At 35.5% G+C, this 18,928-nt stretch overlaps 2 protein-coding genes across 2 annotated transcripts in view; both read left to right on the top strand.

Annotated features, from left to right (window-relative positions):
- LOC110093403 overlaps positions 1 to 7,730 on the top strand; it is a 25,280-nt gene extending 17,550 nt beyond the window's left edge. The window contains exons 7-10 of the mRNA XM_020818282.2: positions 5,845 to 5,952; positions 6,181 to 6,330; positions 6,737 to 6,907; positions 7,140 to 7,730. Of these exons, the coding sequence (XP_020673941.1) occupies positions 5,845 to 5,952; positions 6,181 to 6,330; positions 6,737 to 6,907; positions 7,140 to 7,373 (663 nt within the window). The 3' untranslated portion in view covers positions 7,374 to 7,730. The remainder of the gene's footprint in view (positions 1 to 5,844; positions 5,953 to 6,180; positions 6,331 to 6,736; positions 6,908 to 7,139) is intronic.
- An 8,985-nt stretch (positions 7,731 to 16,715) lies between these two features.
- The window catches only part of LOC110093395 (NADH dehydrogenase [ubiquinone] 1 alpha subcomplex subunit 2), a 15,180-nt gene continuing 12,967 nt past the window's right edge, over positions 16,716 to 18,928 (top strand). Inside the window, exons 1-2 of the mRNA XM_020818268.2 lie at positions 16,716 to 16,873; positions 16,979 to 17,085. Coding sequence (XP_020673927.1) covers positions 16,788 to 16,873; positions 16,979 to 17,085 — 193 coding nt within the window. The 5' untranslated portion in view covers positions 16,716 to 16,787. The remainder of the gene's footprint in view (positions 16,874 to 16,978; positions 17,086 to 18,928) is intronic.

Raw genomic sequence — 18,928 nt, 5'->3', positions numbered from 1 at the left:
TATATCTGCAGATAGAGATAGCTTATCTGGTTTCCAGTACTTGAGCACTGTTGTGTGAGCACTACCTCTGTGTCCTGTCTGCCTGTCATACTGTCATTAGCAGCTAAGTCAGGATTTGCTCCACATAATATACTTTATATACTGTAGCTTTGTAAAGCAGGGTTAAGGATGAGAAACGAGGAATGATTCTGAAGCTTTAACTTCTCTTCTCTGTTTTTGCTTCCTAACATTTCAATGCAGGATGTTTACATGGTATCAGAGCTAAAGATTCAGTGAGCAAACAATGGCGAATTCTGAATCGACTTCTTCCGCTATGTCTGCTTCGGCGTCAGCGTCTTCTCTCTCAGCTGCTATGTCGGAGATCACTATCCCTTCTTCGTTGAAGTTTCTGATGAGCAATCTGAAGAACATTGTTTCTACTTCTCTCACTAATGAAAACTATCCTATTTGGCGTATGCAAGTGTTCAAGTTGTTTTCGGCAAATGGTTTTGAGGGTTACCTGACTGGAACGGTTGCTCCTCCGGTGGAATCCGACTCCCAGGATCTGCGGATCTGGAAGATGGTAGATCAAAATCTTGTTTCAGCATTAATGTCCACCATTTCTACCTCTGTATTGCCTTATATATTGTCTCTTTCTACCGCTCATGAGATCTGGGTGATATTGGAGAATCGCCTTCAGCCAACGAATCGCTCGCGTGTGATTCAACTTAAAAATCAACTGCACCATATACAGATGAAGGAATCTACAATGACACAATATTTGGCTCAGATCAAAGCCATAGTTGATAATATTGTGGCTTCAGGTGGACACATAGACGTTGAAGATATTATTCTTCACACTTTAAATGGACTCCCTTCTATTTACAACCCTTTTAAATCTGCAATCCGCACAACTCAAGATTCTATTAGCCTGGACACTTTGTATTCGTATCTTTGCAGTGAGGAGATAAATTTAAACAATGAGCAGCTGAAGGATTCTCAGCTTCCGTCTGAGCATTCGGCTCTGTGGACAATCAGATTTAACACCAATCGTGGTCGATCTGCCTCGTGAGGCAGAGGCAGAGGAGCTTCCTTCAGGACAAACAATGCAGGTCCTGGCTTAAACAATTCTCCAGCTGTTCAGCCTATCAGTTATCCTGTTCGAAATCAGTCCAGTCCGTCTGGTGTTCGTCCAACGTGTCAAATATGTGGCATGGTTGGTCATGTTGCACTCAACTGTTGGCATCGGTGCAATATGCAGTATGCTCCAACAAATTCCACGAACCCAGCTCCACCTCCTCTGACGTATCTCACAAACTCTAACAGCGAATTAAATGCACCAGTTACTGAATGGGTGCTTGATACAGGAGCTTCTACTCATCTTACATCTGATGCAAATCAATTACAAATGTCCTCACCATATTTCGGTCCTGATTCTGTCTCTGTTGCAAGTGGTGGAACGTTACCTATCCATCAGTCCGGGCAAGGAATTCTCCCACTTCCTGATACAAATCGTAAGCTGCATCTTAAAAATCTCCTTTATGTTCCATTGCTTTCTCATAATCTCCTTTCCATTCACAAATTAACATCTGACAATAATTGTTCAATCTTGTTTGATTCTCATGGCTTTCTCATCAAGGATCTCTCGGACAATAGTGTTCTTCTTCGTGGCAAAGCACAAGATGGACTCTATCCACTCCGATCCACATCTACCCGTTATCAGTCTGCCTTTCATTCATCCATTGGATCGACTACTTCGTGGCATGCTCGTTTGGGGCATCCAAGTATTAGTACTTTAAGGACTTTAGCTTCTATAGTTCCTACAATATGTACCCCTTCTACTACTTTTGTTTGCTCTTCTTGTAATGTGGCTAAAAGTCATAAATTGCCCTTCTCTTTATCTCAAAGCAATGTAATTAAACTTTTTCAATTAATACACTCAGATGTTTGGGGACCTGCACCTGTTCCTTCTCTAAATGGTTTTCGATACTATGTTGTCTTTATAGATGATTACACTCGTTATACTTGGCTTTATTTGTTACATTCTAAAGACGAAGTGTATTTGAAATTTCAACATTTCTTTCAGCTTGTACAAAATACCTTTAAAACTTCCATTCAAACATTTAGAACTGATGGAGGCGGAGAATATTTAAGTCACCAATTTCGAAATTTTCTACTTCAACATGGAATCACACATCAGTTCAGCTGTCCTTATACCCCTGGACAAAATGGGCTTGCAAAACGCAAGCATCGTCATCTACTAGAAACGACTCGTGCTCTACTTCATGCTTCCAAACTTCCTTTTAAATTTTGGGCTGAAGCTCTCATGACTTCGAATTATTTAATTAATATCCCACCTACTAAAGCACGTAATCTCAACATTCCATATAAACTTCTTTATCATATTCTACCTTCCTACTCGCATCTCAGAACCTTTGGTTGTTTATGTTATCCCTGGCTTCAACCAATCTCTAGCCACAAATTAGCTCCTCGGTCACAAGAATGTATCTTTCTAGGTTATTCTTCCATCCACAAAGGTTATCATTGCTTCAATATTCTTCACAATAAGGTCATTGTGTCTCGTCATGTTCAATTTTATGAGCATATATTTCCTTATTCCTCCACTCCACATACTTCATCCACTGCACCTATACCAACACTTCAAAATCCATTATTACTTACTCCGGTTTCAATTCCCACTCCACTACAGACCTCCCAATCCTTGCCTATAGCTCCTACACAACAAATGCCACATACCAATTCTCCACCTCACTCACCTAATGACTTATCTGCTTCACTGTCTTCCTCCATGCCTGTACCTGCAGACGTTCCTTCATCCTTAACTACCACCACTTCACCTCGTATTCACCACATGTTAACACGACAGAAGACTGGCCATTCCAAACCGAAGGTCATTTTTGATTTGCTCATTGTTCCTTGTTCAACAACTGCTCCGACCTCTTATCATCAAGCACTTAAATCTGAATGTTGGAGACAAGCAATGTCAGATGAATTTCTAGCACTGCAGCAAAAAGGTACTTGGAGTTTACAACCACCGCCAACCAATAAACCCATTTTAGGCTGCAAATGGATCTTCAAACTGAAAACTACATCCGATGGCACGATTGATCGCTATAAAGCAAGGCTAGTTGCACAAGGTTTTGATCAAGAGCATGGTGTCAATTTCACTGAGACATTTAGTCCCGTTGCCAAGTTACCAACCATTCGGCTACTGTTGCTTCTTGCCCTTCATCATAAATGGCAAACTCTTCAATTTGATATCTCAAATGCCTTTTTACATGGAGACCTTCATGAGGAAGTTTATATGAAACAACCTCCTGGCTTTGCCGATACAACTCATCCTCACCATGTGTGCCGTCTTCACAAAGCTATTTATGGGCTTAAACAAGCACCACGTCAATGGTACAATAAACTAACTACTTTTCTCGTTCAGTTTGGCTTCGGTTTCAGCAAAGCTGATCCTTCGCTGCTCATTTATCGCAAGGATTCAGTCCGACTTTATCTTCTCATATATGTGGATGACTTGCTTCTTACTGGTAACCACACTCCTACCATTGACACACTGTTACTACAACTTAAAACTGCCTTTTCTCTTAAGCAACTAGGTGCAGTTGACACCTTTCTTGGGATTCAAATCAAGCGGCAACCTGGTGCTCTCATCCTCCATCAAACTAAGTATGCAACTGATCTCCTACATTCAGCTGGCTTCTCCGGCTGCACACCAGTTTCTACACCTCTTACGCTGAAGCCATCCAAAGTTGCTGCTGCCCAGCAGCCATTTTCTGATCCCAATTTATATCGTCGTTTAGCTGGGTCACTTAATTATCTTACTATTACTCGCCCGGACATTGCCTTCGCTGTTAATTCTATCTGTCAGCATATGCATGCACCTACAAATGCAGATTTTCTTGCAGTTAAAAGGCTTTTACGGTATATCCAGGGAACCATAGCTTTTGGTCTACCATTAATACCCGGCACACTTCAACTCACGACCTTTGTTGACGCCGATTGGGCTTCAGATCCAGCAGATCGTAAATCAGTTACTGGATTCTATACTTATCTAGGCTCCAATCTCATCTCCTGGTGTGTTAAAAAGCAAGTCACAGTCGCTAAATCTTCGACTGAGGCTGAATATAGAGCCCTTTCTTCTGCAGTGTCTGATATTATATGGCTTCGTCGTTTATTGGATGATCTATCCTTACTTCAGTCCGGGCCTACTTCCATTTTTTGTGACAATACTTCAGCTATTGCGTTAGCTAACAATCATGTGTTTCACTCACGCACAAAACATATTGAGATTGACTATCATTTTATTAGTCAACATATACAGCTTAAAGAGGTCTCCCTTCGGCACATTCACTCCAAGGATCAAATGGAAGATATTCTTACTAAGCCCTTATCTCCTCTTCACTTCAACCAATTACGGGACAAACTCACCATTCGCTCCTCCAATGCTGAGTTTGAGGGGGACTGTTAGAGTATATCTGCAGATAGAGATAGCTTATCCAGTTTCCAGTACTTGAGCACTGTTGTGTGAGCACTACCTCTGTGTCCTGTCTTCCTGTCATACTGTCATTAGCGGCTAAGTCAGGATTTGCTCCCCATAATATACTTTATATACTGTAGCTTTGTAAAGCAGGGTTAAGGATGAGAAACGAGGAATGATTCTGAAGCTTTAACTTATCTTCTCTGTTTTTGCTTCCTAACATTTCAATGCAGGATGTTTACACTCTATGCATATAATTGGTGTTACTTATTTATCAGAACCTTATGTAATTATGGAATTGTTTTTTTTTTTTTTTAAGTATTCCAATTTTTAAGTTGATTGTGATAGATTTTGCACATTTTTTTTTTTATTTTGGATCCTTTGCTGGGCAAATAGAGGATCCAAAGACTTATAAAAATTAAATGGACACTCGACATTGATGTAAAATTTTTATTTTTCTCTATTCTTGAATATGGTCATTAGATGTACATTCATTATTTTAGTACTTCACAAGGGTGGATAGCTACTTTCAAGGGTGAGTCTCCTTGTATTGGTATGTGGCCTTGTTCTTTCTATAGGTGATTTTAATTCTTATTCGTAATTTGTTTAGTTGCTTGTTTTGCTTGTGTGATTGGAATTTAGTCAAGTGTGAGATATTCCGGATTTTCTTTTTGAAGAATTAAATTGTTCGTAGCTAAAAATTCATGTTCGGTCTCAATTTTTTTGGGGTAGAATTTAATAATTTTGGTGACCAGTAAATTATCTTGGTTCCAGTCCTATTTAAAAATGCAGGAGAAAGGAAACTTGCTCTTGGTGGTCGTCAATGATAGCTCAGTTAGCTATTCTCTTGGTAGTGACAACTTTTATAGCTTTTGATGCTATGTACTACTTGCTTCTTCCTTTTTAGCTGTGGTTGGCTCTATATTTGAATTGCTATTGTTTACTCTAGTTTGACCATGAGAAATAACCATTAAAAGAAACCCTTAGATCTTTATTGTGCTTGGTTATTGTAATTTATTGTTTACTGTACTTTTTCATCAAACTTCATAAAATTAACTTTAGTTTTTGGGTAAGCAACTGCTCATGGTCATTACGTTGATGGTGTGCCATTTTGTATGCTCTAGTTTATTCCTTTGCCACTGCGAGGTTATGAGTATCCATCTTTTTTATTTCTCCGAAGCAGAATTTCGAAGAAACGGGTAAATAAATAAGAATTGTTGGGCTTCTGAGATAGATTGTTTCTTGTCTTATTATGATTTTTACTCCTCTTCTGTCATTCTCTCTTTGTTATCTTTACCGAACATGCATCTCCTTAATGAAATAGTATTTTTACTTTTTTTTTGGGGGGGAATTTACAGGAAGCAAGCCTAGCAATACCTCTGTTTTCTCCAGTTATAGTACCAATGGCCCAGAGTTTGGGCCCACTCCTAACTCAGCTCACATCATCTCCCAGTATCCGCCGTGGGGTCAGACTTGTATTTCTTGCATTTATGCCTTCAATGTTATGTTCTTTATACTGATTAAGACTTCGTTTGGAATGACTTTCTTACTACTTCATAAAGCAGTTTTCTAATATAAAAATTAAAAATTTTATACTAAAAAGCTGCTTTAAGAAGCAGTAAGAAAGCCGTCCCAAACGAAGCCTAAATTTATTGTTATTGTTGATTAAATGTATGATGCATTGTTTATTCTAGGCTGAAATTGCCATGAGACAGCTGGAGTCTCTTAGTCCTCCAATTTTGAAGCAGGTTCTGCCACTGGTTGAACAGCTCTCACCTCTGTACATGGATCTAGTTAATGGAAGAGAAGACTTTATTCCTAAACCAGAGGAAACCAGCAGACTGGTATGTCTGAACTCTCAATTGTTTGGGGAATCAAACAAACGGTTCCTTTGGTTAATTAACCTATTCTTCTCACAATACTTTCTTACTAACTAATTTTATATGACCTTGACAAACTTTTATTTAAATTTATTATAGTATACTTTCATATGTAAAACTTTCGAGAAGGTTCACTAGTTTACTGGGTGTTCATCATATGCAATTCACGAGGACAGAAATGTCTTTTGAGAACTTGGTCATCTGTGAAATCAATAAACTAATAGATTGAGATCTTCAATTTTAGAAATAGAGGTGGTTGTCCAAACAGAATGTGCTATTTTGGATAACTAACTTTAGCTTTACCTACCAAAAATGTTATTTTATTGCTGAAATAGCTATACTATGAATTAAAAAAAGATTAACTTTGCAGATAAAATCCTACTATGGAATTTCAAGGAATCTACTGATACAGTTCAAGGATGATACGATTGACGAAACTCCAACACTAGCCAAATTGTTAAGCTGTGAATCTGCTATAAGTTCTCAGCTGGACTTGTCCATCCGTTCATTACCTGGAGACCATGGACTTCCACTGCAACAGGTATGTTTCATTTAAACATTTAAAAGAAATTTAATCTCAAGCAATATTTTTTATACATAACTAGAGATGAATATTTAATTATTTTAGATTGATTTAGATTCCTAATTAAGAACTTTTGATAGAGTTGTTTGCCCCTCAACGTTTTGAAACTTTTTCCATTATTATCACGCATAATATCTTATGTTTTTGTTTATTTGTTTTTTATTTTCCTGTAAATTTGCCATATATACAGGTCCTTCCTGATGTTCCTCCTGCAATGGCTGATGCAGTGAACCGTGGAGGTGAACTTCTGGCAAATCTAACTGCTGGAACGCCGTGGGAGTCAGTGGCAAAAGAAATTAGCAATACATTGGGTCCAAATTCAAGTATCCTTCGCACACAGATTTCAAAGGATATTGAAATGCTAGTAGATGTTATCACATCATGGATGTCCTCAAATACAAATCCAAGAATGCTAAGACCCTGAAATGTGTTAGAAGTGAATGGGACAGATAAGAGAAGAAAATGCAATTCGCATATTCAAGGTACATAAGCATTTTGATCAGCAACAAACCAGCTTGGAGAAAATAATGTAAATTTTAGCTTCATCATTGAGATAATCCACTGTAAAAAAAAAAAAAAAACATTTTCTGATTGATTTAGAGTAGATAATTTAAAGGTATACATTGCCTGATCCTTTGTGTCATGTACAAGTTTGTGTTTCAGCTGGTTCTTATTCCAGATCTTTATCAAATCTTGTAACAAAAAACAATCACATCATAAAACAACAATGTAAATTTCCACAATAAATATAGAAATCTGCAAAATAAGCTTCATAACTGTACGTGCTATGTCAGAGTTGTTCACTTCTTTCAACTGTTTGTCTATTTGACGACTTAGGCGTTCTTTGAGATAGATTTCTTACTGCTTTCTAAAGCAATATTCTAGTACAAAAGTAAGACTTTTGAAAGCAATTAAAAAGCTATCTCAAACGTAAGCCATAGAAGACATCTCATTAGTCATGGAAATATATCAGGATCTGTGGCAGTATAGTCCTGGAACTAAATATTTTATGAGATGTTTGAGATAGTACTTCTTGAATGTGAGATTATTAGATTTTTTATATTCATATTTTTTTCTCATTTATAATTTACACCCTCCCGGTCAGAGCTTCAAAAGGGAGAAAGAGGCTTGAGCGAGTATAGCTATTGGGAAGGGCATCAGGAGTTGCTATGGAGAAAGGAGAGAGGTAGATTTATGAGAAGCTCTTAGAAACCTGAAAGCAGGAAGAATCGAGGAAAGCCTTTTTCCTCACCAATGATGATAAGTAGTAGCATATTTTCTTCTTGATTCAAGGCAGACATCTATTTTCAAAGCAGTAACTTCTGCACATCTTCCCATGCATGAATAATGCTTCGTTTGGGGCGACTTTCTTTCTGCTTCTTAAAGCAGCTTCCTAGTACAAAAATTTTAATTTTTGTACTAGGAAGTTGCTTTAAGAAGCAATAAAAAAACTGTCTCAAAAGAAATCCTAAATCTTTAATATATTTTCTTTTAAAGTTTAGTGGATTATTTTAGTCTCTACTACACGATCATAAAAGTTGGTGGATTTTATTAAAGCATACAAGTTTTTTTTATCTTTTGTGTGTGGTTGATCTTATTTATAATTACTTTATAACCTATCATATTTATTATTAATGTTTTTTACTTTCACAATTAAAGTTAGGTGCACTCTACTTTCCTAACAACTGATATCATAGTAAAGGTTTATAGAACTACAATTGCTATGAAGATTTGGAAGTTTGGGTTAAAGAGCTTTGGAATATGAAAGATCAATATACAGGGTTTTTTGGTCCAACAAGTTTGGGTACAAAATACTAATGGGACAATAAAAAATGCCTATGATAATGAGTGAACATGACAACAACAATATCAAGCTTCTATCCCACTAAGTGGGGTCAGCTGCATATATCATTTTTCTCCACTGCCCTATTAAGTTTTAAATTCTCATTTAAATATAATAAAATGATTATTTCTAATATAAAAAAAGGATGAGAAGGCTCTCTTAACAATTTAGCTATATTTGATAGATGTGATTGTGATAAAAGTCTTAAAGGAAATAACTACTAGAGCTTTATGTCTAATGCCATACTTTTTATATATAACCCAGAGCCTCTACAACAAATTATATCAAAAGCAAAGGTTGAATTTGCCTCGGTAGAACAATCACATCATGTATGAATTGAGTTTAATTCTATCATTTACAATTTGATAAATATATGTGGTTATTGAAAATGAGAATTAGACATTATTATTATTGTGCTTTTTACCCTCTTACAAGTACTTTCATGATGCTATGTTGTGCAAATGTGATATATAAAGTGATTGTTATGATTGAAAGAGTTGATAAATTTACTAAAGTTTTATTATATATTAATAGGACTTCATATGTGCGAGGGCCTCCTTACAATCATTATTGAAGTATGTCTTATGGAAAATTCAAGAAGATTGGATTATTTATAGTGAGAACAAATCCCATGTTAGTGGAATTATTTAACCTTAAAAATGAGAGTAAGAAGCATATGAAAAGCATAAGAAGATGTTATCAAATGTAAGTATAGTTTTGATGTAGCATATGGAAGTGGACCGATTACTAGGGCAAGGGCAAGGACTTATGAAGCTCAAGCCATGAAGGATAAGAACAAAAGCAAGAGCACATGATGAAGATGTTATGCATTTAATTTCATGTTTTGTGTATTTTCATGTATTTGCATTTATTTGATGTTGTAAGTATTATGTGGATTTCATGTTAATGTAATTTTCTTTGTTAGAACCATGCTAGTATGGATGAGAGAAAGGTGGTGGTTATTAGTGGGCCTAAGCAAGGGGCTAGCCCCTCTCCCTCCTTCCCTTCCTTTATTTTGATTTTAAAATGAATGGATTTATCTCTTTACTTTGTTTTCTGTTGTATAAAATATTCGCAGACTAAAACAAAGATAGATTTAATTTTCGTACTCATTTTTGTAAAAAAAAATTAAGTGGCTTGGAAGCTTGGTGGCCGACCATACTCAAGGAGATTAGGTGACTCCTTGAACCCCTTTTTCGGTGAGTCGGTTTCTTTTCTTTCTTGCACTTTTATTTAATAAAATTTTCTTTTTTTTTGTGCTCTTATCTTAGTATTCCATCTTTAAAATAATCCCAAATCCCATTCCACCACTTTTAATCCAAGTAAAATTTCCCATAGTTAGTGTTGGCTAGGCTTTCTAGAATTGCTTGCGCAGTTCCATTCTTGAAAGAATTTCACTAATCTAAAATACTCAAAACCCCAGTAAAATCTATACATAGAGGCTAATGTTATGTGTATATATCTATAGGAGTTTTTATGTCCACTGGTTTAACTTGCAAAGGATGCCACTTTCTCCAATATAATGAGTGAGAAATTTAGGGTAAATCGGGCCACTACACTCTTAAATCCTTACATAAGACAAACCACTTCTTTCAATCCAAACCATAAGCCTTCCCTGTTCGAGAGTATTCTTCCTCTAGTAACTAGTTTTAAATTTGAATGGTTCCTCTCATATTACATTCAATGCATCAAAACTTCATTTTTCTCAGCCATACTCTAGTTCCTCTAAGGTGCAAGTTAAAAATAATAAAACACTTTATATTACCAATATTGATTAGGATATTGTTCCAAATTAATAATGTTAACCTCATTTTAGATAAGGTCATTGAAATATCAAACCCTAAAATTCATTCAATCTAACACTATATTACCATAGTGTTGCATGACTTCATCAAGCAATAGGAACTCAGCCCTAGTTCTCCTACCTTAGCCTGTCAATCACCTATTCAAGTCTGCTCAATCATATATCCAAATCCTTCTGATTAGTCAATATCAGTATAGGACCATCCCTAAGCAAATAAAGGTAACCTAAGACCTTAGGTCCAATCCTAGTTAATTGTATTTGACCATATGATGATATTATATGCCCCTCCATGCTTGAATTACCTTGCCTTGAGTTTGGTGACTAGTCTAATTGATCTATACTTAGCCATTGAACTCCAAGCTCTTCAAAGTGTATCTAAATATTCCTAAATCATTTCAAACCTTGAAGCATTCCTTGGTTGACCCAAGAATCAAAGTAAAACATGGATCCATGCACTACATGCCTAGTAGACTGCATCATACGTAACACTTGCCTGTTGACTTCAAAACCTACCCGAACTCTCACCCTAGGAGCTTCATACATTAAGCTCCTCAAATCTAGCTCTCAAGCTAGGGTTTGACCTAGTCAACAAACTTGAGCTAGGTCAAACTAGCTCAATTGGTCGAACATATGCATTAACCCTCTATAGCCTCTTTAACTCTACATAAAATCACTCAACTGAATTTATGAAAGCTCCTAAAGTGTCACACTCATGTGGTCCACATTCTTAGATTAAAGGTTGACTTAATCAAGTCAACCAAAACTGGTAAAATCAGTCTAGCCTAAGTTGTCTTTGTATGCAATCAATTAGCCAACCTTGGTCACTTAAACTGAATATACTTCTTAAATATGCTTAAACCATGGCCTAGTCATTTCATGTTGAGTTGGCCTTTTCAAATCATGAGAATTGGTCAAACCTAGGCTAAGCTTTGTATCACCCATGCAAATACTAAATCCTCTAAACCTAAACCTCTAATCTTGGCCTAATTAACCTCTAGAGACTCCTTAGGGTTAGTTCTAAGTGCCTTGATCATGTTTAACTAGTCAAAGGGGTAAAAAGACCAAGTTTGGTCATGTATGGTCAAACCCCATCAACACTCCACTTCCTTCAACACCAGCATTTTTAGCTCGCTAAAATGGATTTCTAGAACCTTTATGGACCCATTTAAACCCAGCCCAAGGGCTGGTTTAGCTTGGGCTTGACCCATATGGGAAATTGACCCCAAGTCATTTTTGGCTTTACTGGCCACTCCCAGCTCTAGAAACTATTCCTTAAACATTCCTAGACATCTAGCAATATTTTAAGCTATCACAGTAATCAATGACATCATTTGGATTAGCCTAAACCTAATAAAACCATTAAATGGACTACACTTGAAACCAAACCGCTCTCTAATGAAGATCATATTTTATTTTTCTTCTCTAGACCTCTCTATATATCCCCACTCAAAATCCAAGCATTTGGAGGTCATTATAGAGAAGAACAAGTCAGCTCTATCAGCTTCTCCATCCCAAGAGATCTTACTATCTCTTTGCTGCTTCTCTAGCCATGAATTCTTAAGCAAACCTTCCCCACTGAAGCTAAAATAGAGAATAAGATCAAAATCCATTCCTAAAACTCAATAGAAAGAGGCAATACCTACATCCTAACTTAAAACCTAGCTAAGGTTTTTTAATTTTCATTCAATTCATTATATGAAGCCCTCAAGCTTAATACAATGAGTTTATTCATGTAGAAGACTTTGTGAATGATTTTAGGCATTAAAATCTATTATATAAATAGTTTAAAGCAAAATGAAAATCAGTCCTTCTATTTTCTAGAGGAAGAAGTTGAAAAATGAACCATCTAGCTTGAGTAAATTAACTCAAATGGTTCAAATTTCATCTTATTAACCCTCTGTTTGACTCTCCAGATCGAGTGATTGAGTGTATTAAATCTCAGTCATTCAATCAATTCAGCGCGGAATCGAATGGCCAACATTTAAGCTGATGTGGATACATTCTATCTCCCACCAAAACAAGCATCCAATGGCTCTCCGCCACCTGGAAACCATAGGCTGAGTTGGCACTGCCACTAACAAATGCTTTAAATTGATATATTAAATACTTTTTAATGCCCAGAGCTTCAAATACTAATAATAAATCATTCATAGACCTAAAATACATGTTCTAGGGCTCTATGGATAGAAAAGCTTTGTATATTAAAATTAAAATATAGTGGATTGGTTGAGTGTATCTTAAGTAATTTAATTTTAAATGCCCACTAAAATTTTTATTTATTATTCCCTATACACTCATCGAATTAGCTTAAAATTTGGCTGAGAGATTATAGGATGTTGCCTACATCTCATAATTTTCTTAGGCCTAGTTGAAGCCCCCACTATCATGACTTATTTTTTCAATTAAATGGGTTAGAATTTGACTTAGATATTTGAAAAGTCATTTTAGACAATTCATATAAAATTTTGGTTTGATTTTTCTATGGCTTGTTTTTATTATAAGGGTTAGAAACACTTGATTGCAAACACCATTGAACAATAAAGCCACATAAGTAAATCAACTTAGGTTTAAGGTTTCATAACTTAAAAAATTTATAGGAAACTCATTTCAATTCCAATTGGGATGAAAATGAAACCTATTAAACTTAGTGATATTTTAAATCCAAGGAATTAATTTGGTAGCAATTTGGGTTGCATTACTTGTAAACTTCACAAACCATAATTTCAACCGCAATTTTTGGCTTAAAATTGTAAAATTCATAACTAAATAAATATCAATGGTAAAAATATAAAATAAATTGCATTGAACCACAAATTGAATATATAATCAAATAAAAATAAAATTCCATTAAAACATCATTTTAAATAACCTTAATTATAACTTATTAATTAAAGTAAATCATATAAAATCATCCTTTGATCCAATTGACCACAAATTCTTCTTGATTGTACTTAGAGTCACACTTGACCTATAATATCAATCATTTGATCAATTAAGGTCATTTGATGAAATAATTGCATAACCCCAAGTTCCTTCTATATGAAGGAATTAAATAAATTATCAAACTTCAAAATTTCATACTTAAATAAATATAAATCATGAATAAAAATAATCTAAATTGATAATTAAAATTTCATACAATTCTAAATAAATAGTATAATACATGAAAAATAAAATTAAAATCTAATCATATTAAATTCCAAAGTCACACTCTGGTCAAACCCACCATTAAGGATTTATAAATTCAATAATCCAATGAACAAAAAATAAAATAAAATATAACAAAATAAAATTAAATAAATTAAAAATAAATAATAAAATAAATTTATTAAGAATTCAATAAAAATAAAATCTTCTTTTTTATTTTTTATTTTTTTGAAAGGTTGAATTATGCATTTTATAGCATGTCTAAAGAAACCTTTGCAATGGTAACAACCAGATAAGCTAACCTAGTACAAATCCTCTAGGAGAAGATAAATGCATTAAAATTATGAGCCTTAGAATTTGATGATTTTTAACTTCAATTCTCACTTAAAGTTATTCATAATCAAGATTCTACATAACTTAAAATTAAATAACTCTAACTATTAAAATAAAATTTATTAATAAAACATTATGACATTAAGATTTAAATTCAAATTAAAATCTCCTTTAATATGTAATAAATAAATAAATTCACATATAAATAACTCAAACATAAAATCCCTTAAGGTATATCAAAGCCACACATACTCGGTGCACATTTTAGAATTTACTTGCTATAACAACCAACTTTGATCTAGACTAGGCTGGTGATTATTTACTTATGCTTTAGTGTTCTAACATCTTGTACTCAAACTACTTCATCTTCTCTTAGTTTAGCTGTTTATCCTTTTGTTAATGTTTCTTCACATCTCTCTTCCTCTACTACTTCTTCTCCAACTTCTAATTCTTCTTCTTCTACTAGTTCTTATGTTGTTTCTCCTACTCAATTTGTCTCACAACCAACACTTCCTTATCATTCCATGCTGACTAGATTTCATACTGGCCATCTCAAATCAAAAACTATTTTCAAGATGTTATATGCAACTATTTCTATTGATCCTTCATGTGTTTCCCAAGCCATGTAGCATGTAGTTTGGTACTCAGCCATTTCTAAGGAGTTTGAGATATTACAAAAAAGAAAAAAACGTATTTGGACTCTTATTCCTCATAAATCAAATCAAAATAATTTAAAATAAAAATCTTTCTACTACTTGATTTAAAGAACATTTAATTGCTTAATGATATAAACAAGAATTTGGCTTAGATTATAATGCCATTTTCATTTCAGTTGCTCAATTTTCCACCATCCAAATATTATTCATTGATTCTATCTCTTATAATTGGAAAATTCTTCAATTAGATGTTTCTAATGTTTTCTTTTATGGGAAACTTGATGAAACTATATACACATGCAACCACCTAATTTTCAAGATCCATAATTTCCTAATCATATTTCTTTGCTTAATCAAGCTATTTATGAGTTTAAATAGTTGCATCGACAATAATTTTTTGCCTTCTCATTGCATTTATTGCATTATGATTTTACATAAGCAATGTTGATCCTTCATTTTTATTTTATCATAAAGGATTCACTATTCCTTACACATTTGTCTAAGTTTGTGACATTTTACATACTAGTAATGATGATAAATTAATTGAAGCTCTTCTTCTAGATCTACAAACCCAATTTCTTATGTGTAATGTTGGATATGCAGCTTTTCTTGCTAACATACAGGTTAGCGAAACTTAAGCCAAACTTTATCAAAATCAATCATGTTATGTGTCTAAAATTCCTAATAAGGATGATGTTAAAGATTGCAAATTGGTGATGAGTCTTTTGCTCACCAAATTATTAACCATTGGTACTACCGAATGATATTCTCAGCTTGAATTTATCATCAAATAGTACGTTCCTTACAAGATTTTACAATTACTTGGATGGTCATTTCCTTTGATATCAATCAACTTTGTCTGCATATCCAAAGACCTTCAATTTATCATTTTCAAATGCTAAAATGAATTCTACATTGTCTTCATGGAGTAATGCATGTTGGTTTGCCTATCTTTTGTGCACGGCTTGAACTATTTGCCTACTCCAGTTCTTACTGGGTTGCGAATAAATTTGATCGTCGCTCCACTATAGAATATTGGGCTTTCCTTGGAACAATAGTTTTCTATTGTGTCAAAAAGCAAACTATTATTGATTTATTCATTAATTTAGATTGAATATGAGGCCTACAACTATTGCTAGTGATGTTATTTAGTTATGATTATTACAACTTGAATCAAGGTTCCAATTCATAAACCTACTCGCTTATCCTATAATAATATTGAGCTCTTTCTTTGACAGATAATCCTATTTTTCATGCTAGCGTCAAACGCACACGCGCGCGCGCGCGCACACACACACATATATACATTGAAATTTTTCATTCAGCTTTTTCCCTTATTTGTTTTCTGCTATGCTGCTAATATATACCTGCAAGTTATGAAGCTTTAATTCTAACAAGTTTGAAGCTTTATTGACATGATTGGACTATATTTGAATACACTCAATCCATGGTTAAATTATATTTGAAGGTATGATTGTACTGATTTTTCACTGAGTTAAGACGATTGTAACTCATTATTCGAACTCTGTTTGAACATTGTATGAATCAAGAACAAGCAACAAAGTCCTTGATGCCATGAATCATGTTCGATTATGTTTTAATTAGGTTTAGACATAATTTACTCGGATGTTTCAACATATTCTGTGTGATAGAAAATGACAAAATCTATGTTAAATAATAGAAAATGAAAAAAAAAAAATCTAAAATTCGAAATAATAGTACCCATATATACTTAAATCATTGATGAACAAAGAAATATCTAAATTCATTGTGGATGAAACTCGGACAAAAATTTGATGATGACAATAATAAATGACCTATGCCAGCTATGAATATAATAAGAATATTTTAAAATGAGATTTTTTTTTTTGAAAAAATTTAAGACATTAGACAAATTCATCACAAAGAGGAAAATTATAGAAAGGGTTAAAACCCCTGTTTGCACCTGTAGAAGCAACGGGTCAACATTAATCGTCGATCGGTTTCAGTTCTGGGCTTGGCACAAGGCCACAAGCAGCCTTCTGATCCGCTTTTGAGACAAGGTAAGGAGGAATAATGGCGTGGAGAGGTCATCTTTCTCGTAGTGTGAAGGAGCTTCGCTTTCTATACTGCCAGACTTCGCCTGCTAGTCTTCCAGCTCGGTATTCCCCAATCTCTCCTTTTAATTTCGAGTCTAGGGTTTGCCAATTTTGGATTTTTCTGCCATTCGTCGATTAACGAGGTAATAATCACAAGGTTATATGCAGGGAATTTGTACATCGAAACTACAAAGATCTGAAGACCCTAAATCCAAAGCTTCCTATTCTGATCCGAGAAACCAGTGGAGTGGAGCCTCAGCTTTGGGTCAGATACGGTAATTTCATACTCAGTCTGTGATTCGTCTTTCTAATGCGAGTGAATGACTCTGCATGATGCCAAGGCAGGCTATTATTGGAGCATTCTGATGGATCTTAGTTTGTAATTTTCGGAATCCAAGAAAAACAGTCCAAAAATGGTGGAAAAATGCGAAATTTCTTGGATGAAAACACTCACAAACACTTCAATAACTTGAATATCAAAAGACTTACAAGTTTTCACGGATACAATGCTCTCACTTCGAGAAGAGAAGCTTTCTCCCAAGCCCTAGATTAGAAAGAAAGCTAAAACAGCCACCAAATAAGATCCCTCCAAAAAGCCACCCTAACTCACTTTTAACTCTCACATAAACCCCTCAAAATACCCTAATTACCCCTAGGGAAAACACCTCATTCTTCCTCTTCAATTTGGTGGCCCCCTTGGGCCCACCCGACTCCTGGTTCCCCTTCGGCAGTCCGCCCAGGCAGGCGGGTTCTCCGCCTGCAATAAGTGAGAACCGGCCCTTTTTTGGGCCGGTGCTGCTATGGACCGGAGCGGTCCATCATCACTTCCCGACCAAAGATTAACCTTGTCCTCAAGGTTGAAAGCAGGAAACTGAGCTTGTATGATCTCATAGGTCTCCCAAGTTTGTCATGTGTCGGGTAGATTCTTTCCACTCAATCAAAACTTCCTTCCCTCCTTCCTCAGTGTGTCTAACCCCTTTCATGCAGAAGACTCTAATAGATTTGTACCATCTTCAGACAATGTTGCGTAAGTATCGACTGGTAACATGAACTCCCTTGAACTTCTTCAACTGTGACACATGAAAAGACTGGAGATCGTAGTAGTGGGTGGTAATTCAGCGATATGCTACATTCTCATCTTCTGGCTCTACTCATAGGGCCATAATACCTCGGGCCAACTTAACACTTAGCTCCTTGCAAAGTATTATGCTGTAAGGCCTCAACTTCAAATAAAAAATTCCCAATCTCAAATTGAACTCCTTCCTATATGATCTGTTGCTGCTTCATGATGTTCTGGCTCGTAAAGATGTCTTCAGCTTCCCCAAATCTCATCCTTTCGGACAATTGTCTCCACTAAGACACTGATGTAGATGAGGCCTGTACTGTATCGGGTTGCAGGATCCTCCATAAAGCACCTGAAAGGTGTGACCTGCGCCCTTATGAAATGAAGTGTTATAACCATATATCAGCCAAGGTAGCCACCTTCCAATGCTTGCTTCTCCCTGCAAAACATCTAAGGTAGTTCAAGTACTCTATGATTACTTATTATGACTACTCAGATTGCCCATCTGTCTGTGGGTGTAGCTGAACTGCGCTCAAATGTGTCCCTTGTGCTGAACATCTCCTTCCAAAAGTGCTCAGGAACATTTATCTCTGTCGGAGACTATCGACTCAGGAAGCCATGAAGCCTCACATCTCACGGATGAAAATTGTGCAACGGTAGTGCATTAAAAGGATGTCTCAAACGGTATGAAATGAGCATACTTACTAAGCGATCAACTACAACTAGAATGACAGTGTAGCCTTCGATTGGTAAGCTTCGATGAAATCCATGTCACCTCTGACAAACCTGATCAGTAACTCAAGTGCTGCAACAGTCCTCAGGGGCCATATGCTTGATACTTGTTCCTCTGACAAGTATCACACTGGGCCACCATTTCCTCCACATCTTTTCTCATCCTTCCAGTATATTCTCTACCAACCTTTGATAAGTTTCTGCCTCCTGAATGTCCTCCATAGCACTGGCATGAAATCCTGAAGTATCAGTGGAATCTGGGAGAGTCCTAGTAAAACTAACCTTCCTCTGTGTAGCAAAAGCTGGACCTCCCTGTATATCTG

This window comes from Dendrobium catenatum, unplaced genomic scaffold (assembly GCF_001605985.2).
Source record: "Dendrobium catenatum unplaced genomic scaffold, ASM160598v2 fragScaff_scaffold_1038, whole genome shotgun sequence".
NCBI lineage: Eukaryota > Viridiplantae > Streptophyta > Magnoliopsida > Asparagales > Orchidaceae > Dendrobium > Dendrobium catenatum.
This window is presented reverse-complemented; position numbering and strand designations above follow the sequence as displayed.